Genomic DNA, 17,634 nt, shown 5'->3' on the forward strand with positions numbered 1-17,634 from the left:
TAGAACATATGTTCCAGTCAGCCTAGTTTGTCAGCTTAAAAGTACCTTTTGAAAATAATAAAAGGTATTAAACATATTTTTCATTAGTCCCACATTTCTGTAATAAACATGTTTTTTATTTTGACTATTGGCTTTGAATCATCAAAGAAATTAAATTTTTGGTTTTCTTTAGCTGTATGTAAAAAGTCATCATATTGAATAGAAAGCATTAGTCTCGGTGTAATTGAAGGTATAGTGGACATGCTTCTTTTGGCTTCAAGTTCCAGCAGAATCACCATATCTATTGGTAGTTCTACATGCCAATCATTGTGACGAGCTCGTGTAACATCAATGTACGTGCACGTTCCTTGCAAGTTTCCTCTCGATGGCTGCACACTTCTAGTGTTTATGTATCCAGTTAGTTTCGGGGTTAGTCGTTCATTGTAGCTCCGTTGCTCTCACTATATACTTTGAAAATGGCTGAGAGTTGCAAGTTGACAAGTTACAAGTTTATGAAAAGAAGAGGAAGGCCTCAGAAGAAAGAAACAAGAAAGAGACAATAAAGAAATAAGACAAGATTGTATTTGGGATATTGCATGCACAGTTATTCAAAAAGGGACTTTGGCTTTTCTTAGCTATATTTCTGGAAAACTCATCCACTATATCTTTAATTTATATGTTGTGTTTGATTTAGTAAACTGATTTATTAATTTGAGTTACTGAAATTTACTTTTCAATAATAATCAAATATGACTATTTTTTGGTGTAAAACTCCTGGAAAATTATCAAATAATCTAGGGAAGTATTCCCTCTTGTCATATATTAATAATCCTATCTCAGTGTGATTCAGGGATTGATACCATCCAGCTTTCCAACAACTTGGGTCAGAACTAACAGCCCGCCTGCTCCTGAGTGACCTCTCAAATGATTTGAACAGCTGGTTGTGCAGAGATTTCCTGTTAGTTATGTCAAGAGACAGGGGTTTGGAATAGCAGAAAACCAGCTTTGCTGAGAGTTAAAACAGCTTGATTTCAGACCACCTGAGTCTGTTTTCTGTTAGGACTGGTGCTGAAAGGGGTTCACATAACCTGTTCTGAATTTATGTAATCAACCATTTCCCTTTCTTGTCCTTTCCCTTCTCATATTAAATAAGAAATGAGACAACATCATGGAGGTTCAAAAATATTTGCATTAGATTTTACATTTTTACTATCTAAAAATGACATTTGGAAAGACTATTGCAGCAGACTATACTTCTTGCCATAATTGAAGAAGTACAACCTTCCACAGGAGCTGCTGTTCATCTTTTATTTAGGTACTGTCATTATTCAGTTTGTCCTATGTCGTCCATCACAGTGTGGTTTGGTTCAACCACAAAACAGGACAGGTCCAGACTGCAGCAAACAATTAGTTCTCCACAGAGAACCATCAGGGTTGACTTTCCATCCAGGGCTTATACGGCTCCAGGGTCAGGGAAAGGGCAGCTAACATCTCCACAGACCCTAGACATCCTGGACGCAAACGGTTTAGACTTTTACCATCAGGTCATAACAACATGGTGCCATGCTCAGTTACCTCACCCAGGCTCTCTTTTTGAACACTTAACAGCCAGATTGTCCAGATAATTACCATCCTTCTTGGCATCAGTCCAACCATGTGTTCCTTTTTTGTTGAAAATGTATTCACACCTACAATACAAATATTTTACCTTTTTTGCATTGAACTTAAAATGTATTGATAAGGGCAAAGTAGGACAGAAGTCAAATTCCTTTTTGTATGAAGCAACTTGGTGATTCAACTGGATTCTGATTCGGCACTTCGTTTAAAGATAAAGCATAATCAAGCATGGGAATTATTTTTCCCCCCTCAATGCTATTGCCTGCCCTTCATACTTATGCGGGCTTTTGATTTTCCCTCCAACCTAGCAGTCGTTCTCCTCTGAGTATCCTCACATCTCCTTCAGCCTTTCCCTAACACTGAGTGTTCTGTAAGCACAGCAGGAATTCTGTCAGAATGGGATTATCATGCCTCTGATCTACTTAATGGACAGTAATGGTACATGGTTAATGAAGAGAAGGGAGGGGGACTACAAGAAGAGTAGAAGGGACTGGAGACTTAAAGTTAGATGAGGGGGAGCAATTCCAGAGGTTTTCCCCATTTGAGTGCGTCAGAACAGAGATTAACCCCCGCCCCTTCTTCTCCTCTTTCCTGCCCTCCACCACCTTTTCATGCCACTCCTCCTTCCTCCGGGGATCTCATTATGGGCAGACTCACTGGCCGTGAGGACTGAGCCTATCTGAGTAGGAGATGGACTGAATATAAGGACAAACCATATATATCTGTGAGGAGGAAGTGGTGTGAGAAGTACATCCTAAAGTAAATAAAGGGAGAAAGGACAAAAAGAAATGTGAGCGGCTGCAGGGCGGGGAAAAGAGGTAGAGGAGATAACTGGGAATATATGTGTGTGTGTGCAAGGAGAGCTGTGTTGAAATAGAACAGGAGAGGATATCGCCTTAGGTACCAGATTGTTATTACTCCTGCAGATGGTAGGGAGATGCCTCCAGCAGATTTATGCCTGGTTATAGCCGGTTTGTGTGCATAAAGGTGGTACATCCGTGTTTATATGCTGCCATATGTAGGCATTCGCACAGCATTATCTCAGTTTACTTTAAGTAACATCAGCTACATAAATGGCGTGTTTTCTAGATAAATAACCAATTAGAGGCTTGTAGGGAGTTTGCAGCATCCAACCAAATCCCCATGCATCAGCTCTAAAATATTACTCTTATCAAGATGCTGGACACGAACTGTGGAACATTTTCCCATAAAATGTTTGTAGACCGTTTGTTAGCAAACAGAAAATGAACTAAAAGACGACCAATTGACAGTGTTCTTTTTCGTTTTGCCATTTTGTTTCGGTCGTGGTCTATTGATCGTTGTCACCAGTTGTTCTGCAGTTCGGTAACGTAAATTTCATTGATTTGTTCTGCAGGGCTCATCAGAAGGTTTTAATGTGCCACTGCTGGTGAATTTATACTTGGGTGGGGTGATGTGTACGCTGGTATGTGTGTTAACACTGTTACACATGCAGCGCCTTGCACAGGTATTCATAAGCCTTAAACCTTTGACATTTTGTCAGGTTACAACCACAAATATTAATGCAGTTCACTAGGATTTTACATGAGAGACCAATACAAAGGAATATGTAACAGCATAATGGAAGGTAAATAAATGATAGACATTTTTCATATAAAAAATCTGACCAGTGAAAAGTAACGCTGCCTCCTGAACACACCCCTGATGGTGGAGCATGGCGGTGGGATCATTATGCTGTGCAGATGCTTTTCCTTTGCGGGGCAGAAAGCAGAGTTTGCATGGCCCACCATGAGCTCTTCACTGTTAGCCTGGTTAGAAATGCCAATGTTTTACATAAAGAAATACATCACAAAAATTCAAAACAAAAACATATCTTATAATTTCTCAGTTTTAAAATTGTGTTATCTTAAAAAGACTGCATGCTGGAACAGCCTCTAGTTTCCCAAACATAACTGTCAGTGCTTTTTGTGACCAGAAAGAGCTCAAACCTTTCTGGCTTTTAAGCCAGAGCATGAAGTAGCATTGTTTTTGCAATCAACGTGCAGAGCTGAGTTGCACTATTGGTAATTCAGCTGAAGAAAACTCCAGTTCCTCAAATGCTTTCTCTAACATCTCATAAAAATAACTTTAAACTGTAGATATCAAAATTGTAACTTTTATGTACCTTTTGCTATAACTTGATACATACAACCAGCCAATATTACTGCAGAGGAAGTGAGGCTGGGGCAAAGGATCATCCCTAAACATACAAGCAGAGGCTTTGGTCTGAATAGATCAGATCAAAGCATTCATATTTTGGACTGACCCAGAGAAAGTCCAGAACTAAATATAACTGTGACTCTGCTGCGATAATGAAAAGTGTTAGACCCTGTCCATTGAATCTGACTGAGCTTGAGCTATTTTGTCAAGGAAGAATGGGTAATGGGTATTTTATTTTTTTTATGGACTAAAGGGACTGAATGCAAAGGCCCATCAGATTGCAAAACATTTTGAAAACTATGCATGCTTTTTACTCCACTTGACAACTATGTACTGCTTTGCGTTGGCATGTCACATGAAATCATAATAAAATACATTGAAATTTGTTACTATAATGTATAAAAAGTTAAAGGGGCATAAATACTTTTGTAAGCCATTTTCCTGAACCAGGACTCAAATTTAAAAATATTTAATTTAGACTCAGACACAGAGATATTATTCCATAATCATTTTAAAAATACCACCACATCTTATCTAGCTACCATCACCCCCAACGTTCATATTTTTAAACATCCATCATCCTCCCTCCACCTCCCGGAGACATTAGCTTTACCCTCTCCTCATTTTCCTTTTCTGCCAAATAGTGATGATTAATCTCTAAGATGTCTTCCCACTGGGCTCTCTCCAAATCAATGGCTATTTCGGAACTTTACTTTGCAGAGAGCTTTCGTGCATGCTGGTGTATGCGCCCATAAAATCCTTATAGAAAATAATGTCTTTGTATCAAATAATAGCTGTTGGCAGCCCTGGAGGAATTACCACAACTCTTAGGTATCATCATCCACTTACAGCAATATTGCAATATAGCTTTAACTGCACTAATTTGTTTTGTGCAACAAAGGCAATCTACAGAAATCTATCTCATCTTCAATCTCACAACTTTTTAACTGAAGGTATTTTGTTGAGCCTCTACCTATAAAACACAATACTTATTGCAATTATCTTGACTTAAAAAAACTGGCTCTAATCTTTATCTCACGGAAAGGCTTAAAGGCATGAAAATATAAGTCTACATTCCATTTACCCGAAGGTTGCACATCAATAACAATATGACAATGTAAGCAGGGTTAGCAAAAAAATATCATCAGATAATTCTGGAGCAGCAAAAGACTTGATTGGGATTGCTTTGGCATTTTAGAAATACACTGATAAATGTCTCTATATCTTAACTACATTTAGAAAGCGGCGTACCTTTGAGGTCTCGAGAAAAATCTTTAAACGCAAGACAAATATGCATGTGTATTTTGTAACACTGTATCCAGATTTGCTGGCAAGAGACAAACAACAAAATATATTAGGCATGTTGTTTCTCATAATATAGGGTGAAATTGTAATTCTGCAATAGGCTATATAGGTGGCGACTGCCATAGACTAAAGAGAAGACAGAAGCAGAGTAAGGTAAATACAGATAAATCTTAAATGTGAGGCAGCCTCTTAACAATAAAAATAGTAATGTAGCAGAAGAAAGGACACGCGAAAAGAAGAATTAGAAGAAAATGTGCAACGCTGACGGGATATTTTGGAAAGCACTCTGCAGTCTGCTTAAGAGGAGAAAGTTGCAACAAAAAAACTCAAGCAGCAAGGGCAAAGACTAAGACAATGGAGAAAAATAAGACTCAATTGAATGATATGGAGTTTCTGTGATACATAAACATAACAAAAAAATAATTGCCTTTCTTGTGCTCAATCGTCTTTGGATCGTAACTTCAGGTGGAGGGTAGTAGTGATGGTCTGATAGTAGACCTCAGCCCATCACTATCAGAGTAACGTGGTCATTTTGTAATCTTACTGTAACCTGACGAGCTGTTTATTCTATTCCACAAAGTAACGGCAGTAGATAACTTCAACACCATAAAGGCAACACATGGCAAAAAAGGCTATCAGCAAATAGTTTCACACTCAATCTTAGATTCAAGAGATGATGCAAAGAGTAAGGCTGGGCGATATAGAAAAAAAAGCATATAGCTAAAATACAAATCATATTGATCGCTATTGATAATTATAAATTATCTGAAATGCAGACCTGGCTATTTTATGATGTTGCTTAATGACCTATTGTTAGATACAAAACACTGAATTCAAACTCAACCCTTTAACCAACTTTTTTCTTTACCAAAACTGCACATTTAAAAAAAAAGACTACGTGCCCTTTGAACTCTTTGAAAGGGTAGAGCTTGGTGACCTAGTGTTCCTGGGTCTGAGTTTGTGATTGGTTGTAATGACTGTAGTATTAACCTACATGATAGGCTAGAATGCAAAAGGAAGAAAAACTGTTCTTCCATTTCACTTTTTATTGACCCTTAGTTTCCTATCGCACCACACGTCTATTGATCGATATATATTGTTACTGAATTATTGTCCGGCCCTAACAAAGAGTCTGCACATGTTGTACTGTGATCCAAAATTGTTTCAAACGACATCTGTAGAAAATAGATGCTTTAAAGGTACATTGAAAAAAAAAAAAGTTTAATCTATATGTCTGCATGGACCAGGCATGGACCAGTTTTGTTTCAGGTATATTTGGATACCAGAGTGCCGAGGCGACTACCATTTTCTCCGGCTGAATAACATACCATACACCCTCCCCACCTGTTGCTCTACCCTGCCAGTTGTTTCTGCATTTGACTTCCAACCAAGACAATTTTGGCTGTTAGAAAAGTCATGGCATCTAAACCAAGAACAGGGACACCCGGTACTCTTATTAAAGTAACACTGTTGTAGAACTAAAGCTGGCAAGACTTGCATGTGAAGCAACCAATTACAAGCTTGCAAACCTACCCAATAACCTGACTAATTAAGTGTCTAATGTCAGACTGTAATTTTTGTGTTACTCAGAACAGCAACAAAAGACAATATTTTTGCTAAAGACTTTCACCTCTATATCTATAAAAAGAAAACCTGTTTTAAAATGAGCTGCAGGCTCCTGTGTTTTACTTGACACTGACTTTAAATTTCCTCTCACTACTCGTGAGTGAGATAGAACTTAATCCTTGATCTTCAAAATATTTTCAGGTAGAAAAGAACATATGAAAAAGTGTCAGGAGCAAGTAAAGGGGGAACCCCTTAAATTTTTGACTCACTTGTATGTTCTCGTTCTCCTTCTGTGTATCTCGGCATCAAAATAAAACTAATAAAAAACGTTACATGCAGCACTATTATACCTAATTATCAATCCATTATTTTAGCAGTCTTAGGAATAGTTTGTCCTCATTCCAGCCACTTAAGGTAGTTTGGGAAAATAATAAATGTAAGGTAATATGTATGTGTAATTAACTATTGACTGAAATGTTTAAAAACGGGTTGTAATGAACCTTTGATACAAAAATAAAGTTTAAGCTATAGACGCACTAAGATACAGACTTCTGACTGAAATAGTCCAATTTGCAGGGTAGGTTAGTCACCTTACTGGTCCCTACGCTGCTCATGAGTTAAGGGACCCTACTTTATGTAAATGCCATGTCGTGATAAAGACACTTTTCAAAGTGGATGATGTTACTGAGAAAAGAATTATTCAAAGTTAGGTATTATCAGAGTCAGTGACCTTTCAAAAATGAAGATGAAGCAAAGACATGTAAGAGGCTACTTATAAGCACATTATATTTTCTACGACATCCCCAAATCTATTCACATATGTCCAGAGATGCCTGTGGTTCATTCTGGCTAAAGAACAGTGAGCAAGAGAGAACTACTTTCAATAGATAACAGGAAGGCTGAACAGAATACAGGAAATACTTTCTTCTCCTTTTGAGTACTTAAACTTTGGCTATGAAACTAATCGGATTTGAAACAGTTGGCAGCATTTTGGAAATAATGCCTCTTCTCCAATGAATACACATGGATGCCGAGATGTGAGTAAAATAACACATAAAAGACAGCTTAAATATCAGCTCCATATATATTTTTTCTTTGTTTCGAAATGGTACCATTCTGCTTAATAGCAACTGCTCTCACAAACAGTGTGATGCTTGCTCTGTTCCAACAATAAACAGTTAATGACTGCACAAGAAAGGAACTCCAGAAAAAAAAAAAAAAAAATTAGGATCAGAAAATTATCCCAAAATGTTAATTGCTGTACCTCTACACTGGGTCATTAAAACTCTGACAAAATGTGTTAGAATGTGTAAGAAACTGTTCTTAATAATGGCATCAAAAGTATTCATAAAATTTAGAGCTGACAAAAAAAAATCTCTGAAAAGCAATGGAGGTTGGGGGTAGTGGTGTCTGATGTCAGCTGTTGTAATTTTACCGTCTAAATTACATGATGGAGTTTATATGGATTTTTACATGATTGGCGATAACTTCATTACGCGTGAGTCCATCTCTGTTTGCTCACCGGGGCTGAATATTCCTCCAGAGTTTATATTTTGCACAGGCAGTCAAATTTAACTCCTGTGACGGATACAAATGTGTGAGTTACTGTCTCTCAGCCAGCCAGCTGAGCTCAGGCCTGTTTGACAGTAAATAAGCTAATAGGCTAATGTCATGGCTATTAAACGAGTTAAGCCCGATCGATGTCAACTCTCCAGCAGAGGTGTATAAATTCATTTGAAACCAGACACCGACTGACACCAATAAAACATTTGTTAGCATTCGCCTGCAAACAGGAGGGGTGGGGGGGACGCGGTGTGTTTGTCTGAGCTTGTGTGCCTCGGCATGGAAGAAGCAGTGGGAGGGGAAAGGAGGGAATGACATGGAGTGAGGGTGAAAAAAAAGGGATTAAGGTTGGGGTAGTGGTGGCGGCAGGGATGAAGCCGTCTCTTTGCTTTGTGAGATTCTTGGTGGTGAGAGATGAGAGAATGATCTCCCACGCAGCCTGCAGAAATGCTTACGCTAACACTTTCGCCCTGCCTGGGTCTCAGAACGGAAGGGGGGAAAAGTGCAAACAAGTCAAAGAGATAGCAACAGATCAATGTACACAAACAATTTCTGCAAACAGACAGCAATGGATACAACCTTTCTGCAACCTAAGCATAGATATACATTTATGTATATGTTTAAACTTTTTTGTGAACGTTAGTTTTCTTACTGCACTTCACTTAACTATCCATCACTTAAACTAATTCATTAGTTATCAGGCAACACAGCTTTGACTTTGAAGCAGTTCATCTTCCTTCTCATTTCAACACGTTAACTTTGATCTTTGGTTTGTGGCTCTGAATAAAACGAGCTAGAACATCCCAGAGGGCCACACTCAGCTGTAAATCACATGGATCCAACAGCAGCACCAGTCAGCACTTACATGGGTGCTACCATCTCTATGCATACTTAAAGACTTCTACATACAGATGACCAGCCCTTCAAAGATAAAAGCAGTGCAAGCTGTATAAAAAAAGTTACCTGTATGATCATGAACAAGTGATCACTGTGATATCTACCAAGAGCCTAATGCAGCTTTCAGATCTTCTCCTACCAGTAACTGCCTGTTTAAAGGCTAAGACACATGCAGGATTCAATACTTCATCTGCATTCAATATTGCAGCAAATAATGTTTCAATAAAGTGATTTTTAAAACAAATTTTCAAATAAAAAACATTCTGGCAGGAGTACATTTAACAGACCAGACTTTCCTTGAAATGCAGGGTTCCTTTTAGAAACTATCTGGGCATGGCATTTAGCCAGGTACATTCCTAGACTTACATTCACTAAAGTACCTTCAATGTACTGGAAAAAAAAACATGTAAGTTTAAATTAAGTGCCCTAAAAGTACCCATTAAGCTACAAAACATACCCTGTGGGTTCTGAAAGTTCCAGACAGTAACATGTAGGTTTTGGGTAACTAAACCACAAAAAGTAGCCTTTAAGTTTATGGAAGCAGCTAGTTACAACTCACCTCGTCCTACCCCACATGTTCTTGAAAGTACACTGTAAACGATGGAAAAGAAACACATAGTAACAAGAAAGTTCAAGAAAATAAGAATCAAGAATCGAGGGTCTTTATTGTCATTATGTAACCTTAATTGCATTTTGATGAGACACCGGCTCAGGATGCACGTATAACACATGGGCACAAATCAAAGACATGGAAAAATCAAGAATGAGGATTCCTAGAGAAGACTACCAAAAAGGCAAAAACAGAAGGTGAAAAAAATGCTGCATTTAAAGTTCAACTTTAAGTTTCTGGAAATAAAACCTGTAGGTTCTGAGTAAGTACGGTGTAAATTCTGAAAGTATGCTGAAGGTTGTGGAAAGTGACATGTAAGTTATAGGAAGTACGTTGTTACAAATCACCCTATAATATATCCGAGTCCTTGAAAGTACCCTCTAAGACCCAGAGAGTAACCTTTAAGTTCTGGAAATTGCCTTGTATGATTTTGGTAAATGCCTTATAATTTCTGAATGTCACCTTAAAAGTTGCAGAAAATAATCTTCACATTTCAGGAAGGATAGGGTTACATGTCTCCATGTTAAACAGGATGGAGGTTCCTGGAAGTGTAAATTCTGCAACGCTAACCAAAAGTTCAGAAAACAACCTGCAAGTTCTCAGAAAGTGATATTCAAACTCTGCATCCCTATAAGGAAAGTTGCCAAAAAAATTAAAGTGACCCAAAAAAAGTGACTATCATGATTCAAAAAAAGGACAGAAAAATTAAGAAAATCATTCTAGAAAGAACCCTGAAAATTTCAGATAACAGCCAGTTAATTATGAAAAATACTCTATAAGTTGCAGATGCGTAATGACCTTTACATTTCACAAAGTAGGCCTAGCAGGTTACCAATTGTCTCATAATACAGCCCTGCCCCTGAAAAACACCCTCTAGGTTTAATGAATGTTTGGGCTGTATTATGCATTGGCATTTCTTTATTACCTGCTTCCAGTTTAGCAGTTTTATAAAATCTTGTTAATATGTAAACATTTATAAAAGTATTTTAGAATGTTATTCAGTTAATTTTTACCATTCAGAAGAATCAGCGACTGTCAAATGATTTATTTTTTTTCGTTTCGCAATTTCGGATCAACAAAACAAATTTACCAACACAGCAGCTCCCACAGATCTGCCAACATAAAGCAGCAGCATGTTTGCAACAGTCAAAACTATTGATTTACTATCCACAACCCAGGCGTGGCCAGAGCAGGACATGAAGGGTCGAGGTCCTTAGTGCATAAATATTACATTTGGGTCTAGTTTTACAGCGGACCATCCTTTCTGGACATGCGGCTGCAAGTGTCAGCCTGACACTGATGCAAACAGTTGAATTCCTGAGTGTAAATCAAAGAATGTTTTCCCATGTAAGATGAAGCGAGTGTGCTGCAGCATCGTCTCCGAGCGTATGTGTGTGTGCTCAATATTGGACTTCCATAAAATATGTATGAAGTATGTTTGAACCTTCCTCGCTCCCCTACAGGGCAGTGGCAAGGTCCTTCAAACCCACACGCGCTAACATGAGCACCAACACTCAGAAAGATATAATGTGGCACCCTGGCCTTACACTGATTAATGTCTGTCCTTCGGAGTCCAAAGTGCCACAGCAGAGAGGGATACAGTGTGAATGAGGACAGACAAAGTGAGCAAGACGGAGGATTAGAGGGTGATAGACAGAGGGAGGAATAAAAAGGAAAAAAAGTGCAGGGTGTAGGCAAAAGAAGTGATGCAATGGAGTAGAAAGGGTAAAGGTGCTGGAGGGAAGACCAGAGATGTGTGCGTACTGCTCCCTCTAAAATCCATAGCCTTTCTGAGTGAAAGGGGGCTTGAATGATTCAAATTGACCTCTACGGACATCAGCTGAAACTTACGAGCACGAAAGGATATGAAACCGTTGAAGAAAACATTCTTTTATACTTTTTTTTTCACCTCCATACTTGAAATGATTACAATCAAGTCGAACTTTACAACAAACAAAAAGTCACAACTCTAGCACTTTCTGCAATTATGGTAAGGAATCATACAAAAAGAGGAAAAAAAGGATATGTCCGCAATCAAAGCATATACATCAACTCTCAAACATTGTGGACATTTCTGCTACCAATAAAAAAGTATCAGCAATGCTGATACTTTTTGATGTGATAGCTGATAAAAGCGGCCAATTTTAATAAGAGGGTGACACATTCTAAACAGTACAACTATTAGCAATCCTCTACAGTTCCTGGCAAATGATAAAGGTGGATCTAAACAATTCAAGAGAAGCAGCAATAGTTAGTGGAAGGACCAAGGGTTTAGTTCATTCTTTGAATATTTTGTATTATTTTCTGTGAGATTCAGTTCCTGTTTGTTTCACTCCTCCTCTCAGCTCATCTGTTTTTACTGGCCTCAGCTGTTCCTCATCTCCCCCTGATTACCGTCACCTGCTTTACTTTTCTTCACACGTCCTTCTGCATTAAAACTCCCTGGTTTTCATTTCTAATCACTGTTTTCTCAGTTTGATTTCATGCTCTCTGTTCCTCTATAGAGCCGCCTGATTTTATTGTTTTTCTCTTCGTGCCTGCTGTAAGTTTGCTTTTGGATCTTCAATTGAATCCTCGTTTTCATCATGCAGCTCCTGTCTGATTTTTGGTCCTACCAAAACAAGACATAAAGGGGATTTTGGCTTACTGAAACAGTTAGAAATGATGATTGAAGGTCTGACTTTAATATTTTGATTGCTTTGTGTTGTTTGTTTGATGTTAAGCCCCCTTCCATAAGTTATCTCATCTGTTTTAAAGTGCCTATGTTGTGAAGCACCTTTTACCCCTGAAAAATGCTGTTTCAGGAATAAAAAGGAGCTGCAGTAAAGTTTTGGGGAAATCCTTCTAAATAAGTAAACAGTTTTTTGTACATGAGGATTGGATTTCACATTTTAAGCAGCCATTGACTAAAAAGATTGTTTATCAGTACACATTTTTGGAAAGCAGTGGTGTCCAAATTGTTTGCATCATCAAATTAAGTATTTGTAGGCCAAATTAAAAGCTTGAAGACTTTGGTTGTGATTTTTTGTTTTATCTGCTAAACAATAAACTAAACACTATATTTTAACAGAAAATAAATTGTTGCCTAATTATAATTTTTTAAATAGATCAATAATCATTGCAGAGCCAAAGGTTTTCCCTATATAACAAAGTTTTTTCTTCGTTGTATTTCCTGCTCAAAGTTTTTTTTCCCTGCATTAGCAGCAACAACAATGGGATTTGGGTCACTCTTTGAAAACCCTCACTTTATTTGGCAACATTTAATGATTGTTAAGACAAAGACTTTGTTTTGTATGTCCATTTTGAGAGGATCTTAACTTGTTATCTTTTTTTGAATGCCTCATCTTGTCCCCCTAAAAATTAAAAAAGGTCCTATTTGCAACAATTGCCTGAGCTCTACCATTCTTGAACTGTGGTTGTCGGCGACACAAAATTATTTCAAATGTCTCCAAGCCATACTTTAGACACCCCTGATTTAGTGTATTACTTTTGAGCAAAAGGTAGAAAGCTTAAAACACATTCCGTTTTTTTTTAGCTAAAAAAGAAATCACTAAGTTCCATTTTTTATTCATTGTAGTGGCACGGTAGTGGACACGTTTTTAATAATGTACTGAGATCAATGGTGTGGAATTCACTTTGTTTTGCTATTTCAAAAGTTGGTACATTACATTTCCATGACATCATCTCAACTTCCTTTTTTTTTAAATTAAAAATTCAACTGAACATCAGGGAATTAAATTGCAGTGCTCTAGAAGTATCCCCAAGTGATTAGAAAATATTTAAATTAATTAAAAAGTAATTAAAGGAATAGGTTTTACTTTATGTTCCAAGCAATTAGCATGCTGAAATTAGTAAAAACATTTGCATGAATTAGTCTGAAACCAACTGATGTTATTAATGGGACATTGTTACAACAACTTGATTCGGTTGCAGTAGCATAACGTGTGTAACATTCACAGGTGTGTGAGAGCTGTGCTGTTCATGGGGAGCAATTATTCCACAACCCTCCCAGAAAATCCACTGGAGGCTGGTTTGATATTTGCCAAATTACGAATGCTACAGCGTGAAATGCTCAAAAAGTCCATCTGGTAGTGTTATTTGCCAATGGCTTCATGTTTTCCAATGTCATTGACACAAAAGGCAGATACATAATAGTGTGATTGGGATTTAAGTTTCTGTCCAACCAAGCACTTAATAGGGCTCACCAACCATGTAATTGGACGTTTCAGGATGCAACATTTCTCTGTGAATCTCTTACGGTAAAATGTTGTGTTTGAGGTGTTGAGGGATCCTTCATCATCGCAGCGCTATCACTTAACAATAACTTTTAGTTTTGGAAAATCATATAATGAGCAAAAGAAAAAAAACAAAACTCTTCTGACTAGAACCAAAAGCAACAACCTGATGACAGAACATGTTCATAGACACATTAACACACCAGGTCTCATCAGGACATCAGCTCAGCAACACAGCTTAAAAAGAGAGTGTGTAAAAAAAAAAAAATCCAACCCACACAGACTCTGCTGAGCACAGACATGACATCATATTTTTCTGTGCTGAGTCTCTGCAAAGAGTGTGGGCAGGTGTGCGCAGGCAGCTTGTCTGTCTGGCTGTGATTACTACACTGCGAGAGCCGACAGAGACCGGCAAAGAGGCACAGCAGAGTTTTGTGTGTGTGTGTGTGTGTGTGTGTGTGTGTGTGCGTGTGTGTGTGTGTGTGTGTGTGTGTGTGTGTGTGTGTGTGTGTGTGTTTGTCCCTTAGAACTTGGGGCGGTCTAAAGGAATCTTTTCCACATCTCAATATCCATCCTCTTATCCTTGCCTGCACTTCTCCAGCTCAGCTTTCTTTGTTATTTTCTCATTCCCCTCGCTCTCTGTCTATCTGCTGATTGCACCGTTGTTCTGTTTTCTGGCTTTTGTTTGACTGCCATGCCCTGTGAGCACTGTTTAATTCTACCGCTCACACTGCCTCGAGATTACAAAGGGGTAAAGAGCTGGTGGGGGGATGAGGCGGCGTACGAAGAGGGCAGAGGCACTTCATTAATCAATCAACCAGCTTTGAAAATTCACCTAATTAACGGCTAATTACAGATCCGGGCACAGTGCCAGTTGGCCTCCCATCCACCTTCGCCAGTACGACCCCCGCAGCCCCCCAAATGACAGCGGAGGAAAACACCCCTCCCTCATTCCCTTCTGTTTGCTCTCTGCCTTATTAGTCTTTTATTCATGCATATGCTTGTCCATTTGTTTTTTTCATGCTCTGCAGAAACAACAGATGAGAGCAGATAACTCAAACGGTGCGGTGGATAGGATGCCGGCGCCTCTCACCGCCGTCTGACTTTCATCTCCCACCATATGGTGGTCTTTTTGATTCTCTTTTTGGAGTCTTACCGGAAAAATATCTGTAGTCGTCGCCGGGTTGTGGAGGCTCTCTGGGGTCCTGGTCTCTTCCCATTCATGTCGGGTGCGATTCTCGTCCTCTAGGCTCAGTTTGCGGGACATACTAGCTCGCCAGGCCCGCTGGATGCTACAAACATAAAATAAGGGTTTTAATGATATCTGGGTAATATCTTCTAAACTTTAATATTACCTGAATTCAAAAATGTAACTGTAGATTTACTGTGCTCTGTAGATACACTATGCTTTACATGAAGCTTCATAAATTGTGTCCTTTTCTGCTTTTTATCACATTTCCAACCTGTTTTTTTTTTTACTCAACGGGTTTAATAAGGATTTTATGAGAAGGTCCAGGGTTAGGGTTAGCAAATGCCTGATTGTGAAGTGACAGAACAAATAATACATGGATTTAATCTGTTTTTTATTTTTTTTTGTCTTCTTTTACATAAACTTATGGGCTGTTTATGCACAAACCATCACACTGCCTCCATGTGTTTTACGTATGTAGTTACATGCTTTGTACTGTCTGCTATTGCATTTTTTTTCTATTTCTATTTTATTAATCTGTCAACATTTGCAAGGGTTAGGAGACCTCCTAGAAGGCCCTGTGGACAATGAGTTGATTTTGAACAGCTGGACAACCAAATAGTCAGAACAAATTATTAACTCTGTATCCGCTCTTCACGTAATTCTGGGGAAATGTTTCTAAGCCTGTAAAAAAACCTGAGTGGAGGAAATATTACTACAAATCCAAAGAAAATTTCTTTTGGCCTTTAAGTAAAAAGCTTGACTGCAAGAAACATAAAATCTGCCACAGTCAAGCATACAAGTATGACTTAATGTAATGTCATGTATAAATAACACCCTAACAAAATCACAGTGGAAAATAACATAAAACAATACAAAGCAAAACAAAAACAAAAAAACAAAAATCAACAATAAAGGAACATTGCAGTGCACAATAAGTGCTGAAAAGACAATGCAACACAGGTGAAACTTAATAATATCTGACTGGGCATGAGGGAAATAAAAAAATATGTTTAAGGACAAAAAATATAAATATAACATAAGCATAAAATAACCATGTCTTGTAAAGTAGTCAGAAAACAAGTTACCCATATATGAAAAATGTTCAAACAATACGAACTCAAATTTATAAAATTAAAGTTAAACAGTTAAATATATTATAAACAGTTAAAACTGTTTATAAAGAGAGTATGATATGCAATAGTTGATCGTTGAGTTTTAGTTATTTTGTGTAAACTAAGCAACTTTTGTAGGCTACTGTACTTTTTATGCTTTTTTGTGTACCTTTAAACTTTTTTTTTTTTGTTTCCCCATTAAATAACTTTACCAAGCTTACTTGAGAAGATAAAACATCTTATTGACTAAAGCAATATTCTGAGCAAACAAAAGCAAAATGACAACTCGCCTCAATTAAAGTTCTGGCTGTTTTTTCTTATATCAATAGCAGCTGTTTTTCTATTCTAAACTGAGGAGAAATACGTGTAGCATAAACAAGTACCAGGAAGTGCAGTGTTGTATTGAATGATCGGATTTATTGTTTTGTTTTGTTCTTTACAAAAGAGATACCGCACTCAAACTAAAATCTAATTATGTAAATGTTCTTTCTAACTCTTCCCAACATTTTTGTTTCTGTTTTTTTTTTTTTTTATTGCGACCCTGGCTCAGTTCCTTCCTTGACCTCTCTCCCTCCTTCACGCCTCCATTCGCAACCTTTACAAACAGTTCTCACTCCATCGATAACATTTGAGTCTCTTTCATCCATGTAGTCCCCCTAAAGCTATGGTTCACGAAGGAGCGGAGGATCAATTACCTGATGGAGAAACACTTTCACCTCCATTGGATCAGAGAGACTGCTGAGCTGAATGGAACAAATTGAATTAACCCATAACTCCCTGCTCCAAAACCTTCTCTTTTCCAGCTGGCTTTGTCCAGACAGATTTTTCTCACCGTTGCTCCCTTCTTATACTTTCCTTCCCTCTTTAGGCTTTTTTTGTTTCCCTGAGAGTTGCTTCAAACTTATTTTTCCTAAGTTTCTCTCACCTCTCCGCATTTCGGTTACCTCTACACAGAAAAAGGGGTTTTTCTTCTCCATCTTTAACTTTCAAGGAAGTGAAAGCCCGAGGCAAAGGCTGTGCTGTTGTGGCTATAAAACTGTTTACCCATGTTTAGGTAAAATCACGTTAGATTGAAATCTACAAGGGTTCATGCACTCTATATTGCTCTATGACCCCCAGAATTCAAAATCTAATCACTGAAAAAATTGCATTAAAGCCACACATGGATTGATCCGTGTTGCACAGCCATGCATAGTGCTTTTAAGGGCAGAGGCAATGTGGGTGCGAGACTGGGAGTGTGAAATTCTACTTTTGAATCACAGGTCAAACTCACATCATGGCCTTTATGTCCAAGTGCTGCCGCTGCTCTCGATGAGACAAGCTTTTGTTATCGTCCTCGCTTCTGCATGTTTCAAAAAGACAAAAAGAGAAATCTGTCAA

General features: G+C 38.1%; 1 protein-coding gene across 1 annotated transcript in view; it reads right to left on the reverse strand.

The window, feature by feature from the left end:
* The window catches only part of schip1 (schwannomin interacting protein 1), a 391,477-nt gene that overhangs the window by 361,208 nt on the left and 12,635 nt on the right, over positions 1-17,634 (reverse strand). The window contains exons 4-5 of the mRNA XM_036149413.1: positions 17,528-17,596; positions 15,107-15,242 (exon numbers count right to left, since the gene is read on the reverse strand). Of these exons, the coding sequence (XP_036005306.1) occupies positions 15,107-15,242; positions 17,528-17,596 (205 nt within the window). The remainder of the gene's footprint in view (positions 1-15,106; positions 15,243-17,527; positions 17,597-17,634) is intronic.

The sequence above is a fragment of the Fundulus heteroclitus genome, chromosome 18, assembly GCF_011125445.2.
Source record: "Fundulus heteroclitus isolate FHET01 chromosome 18, MU-UCD_Fhet_4.1, whole genome shotgun sequence".
NCBI classification, from domain to species: domain Eukaryota; kingdom Metazoa; phylum Chordata; class Actinopteri; order Cyprinodontiformes; family Fundulidae; genus Fundulus; species Fundulus heteroclitus.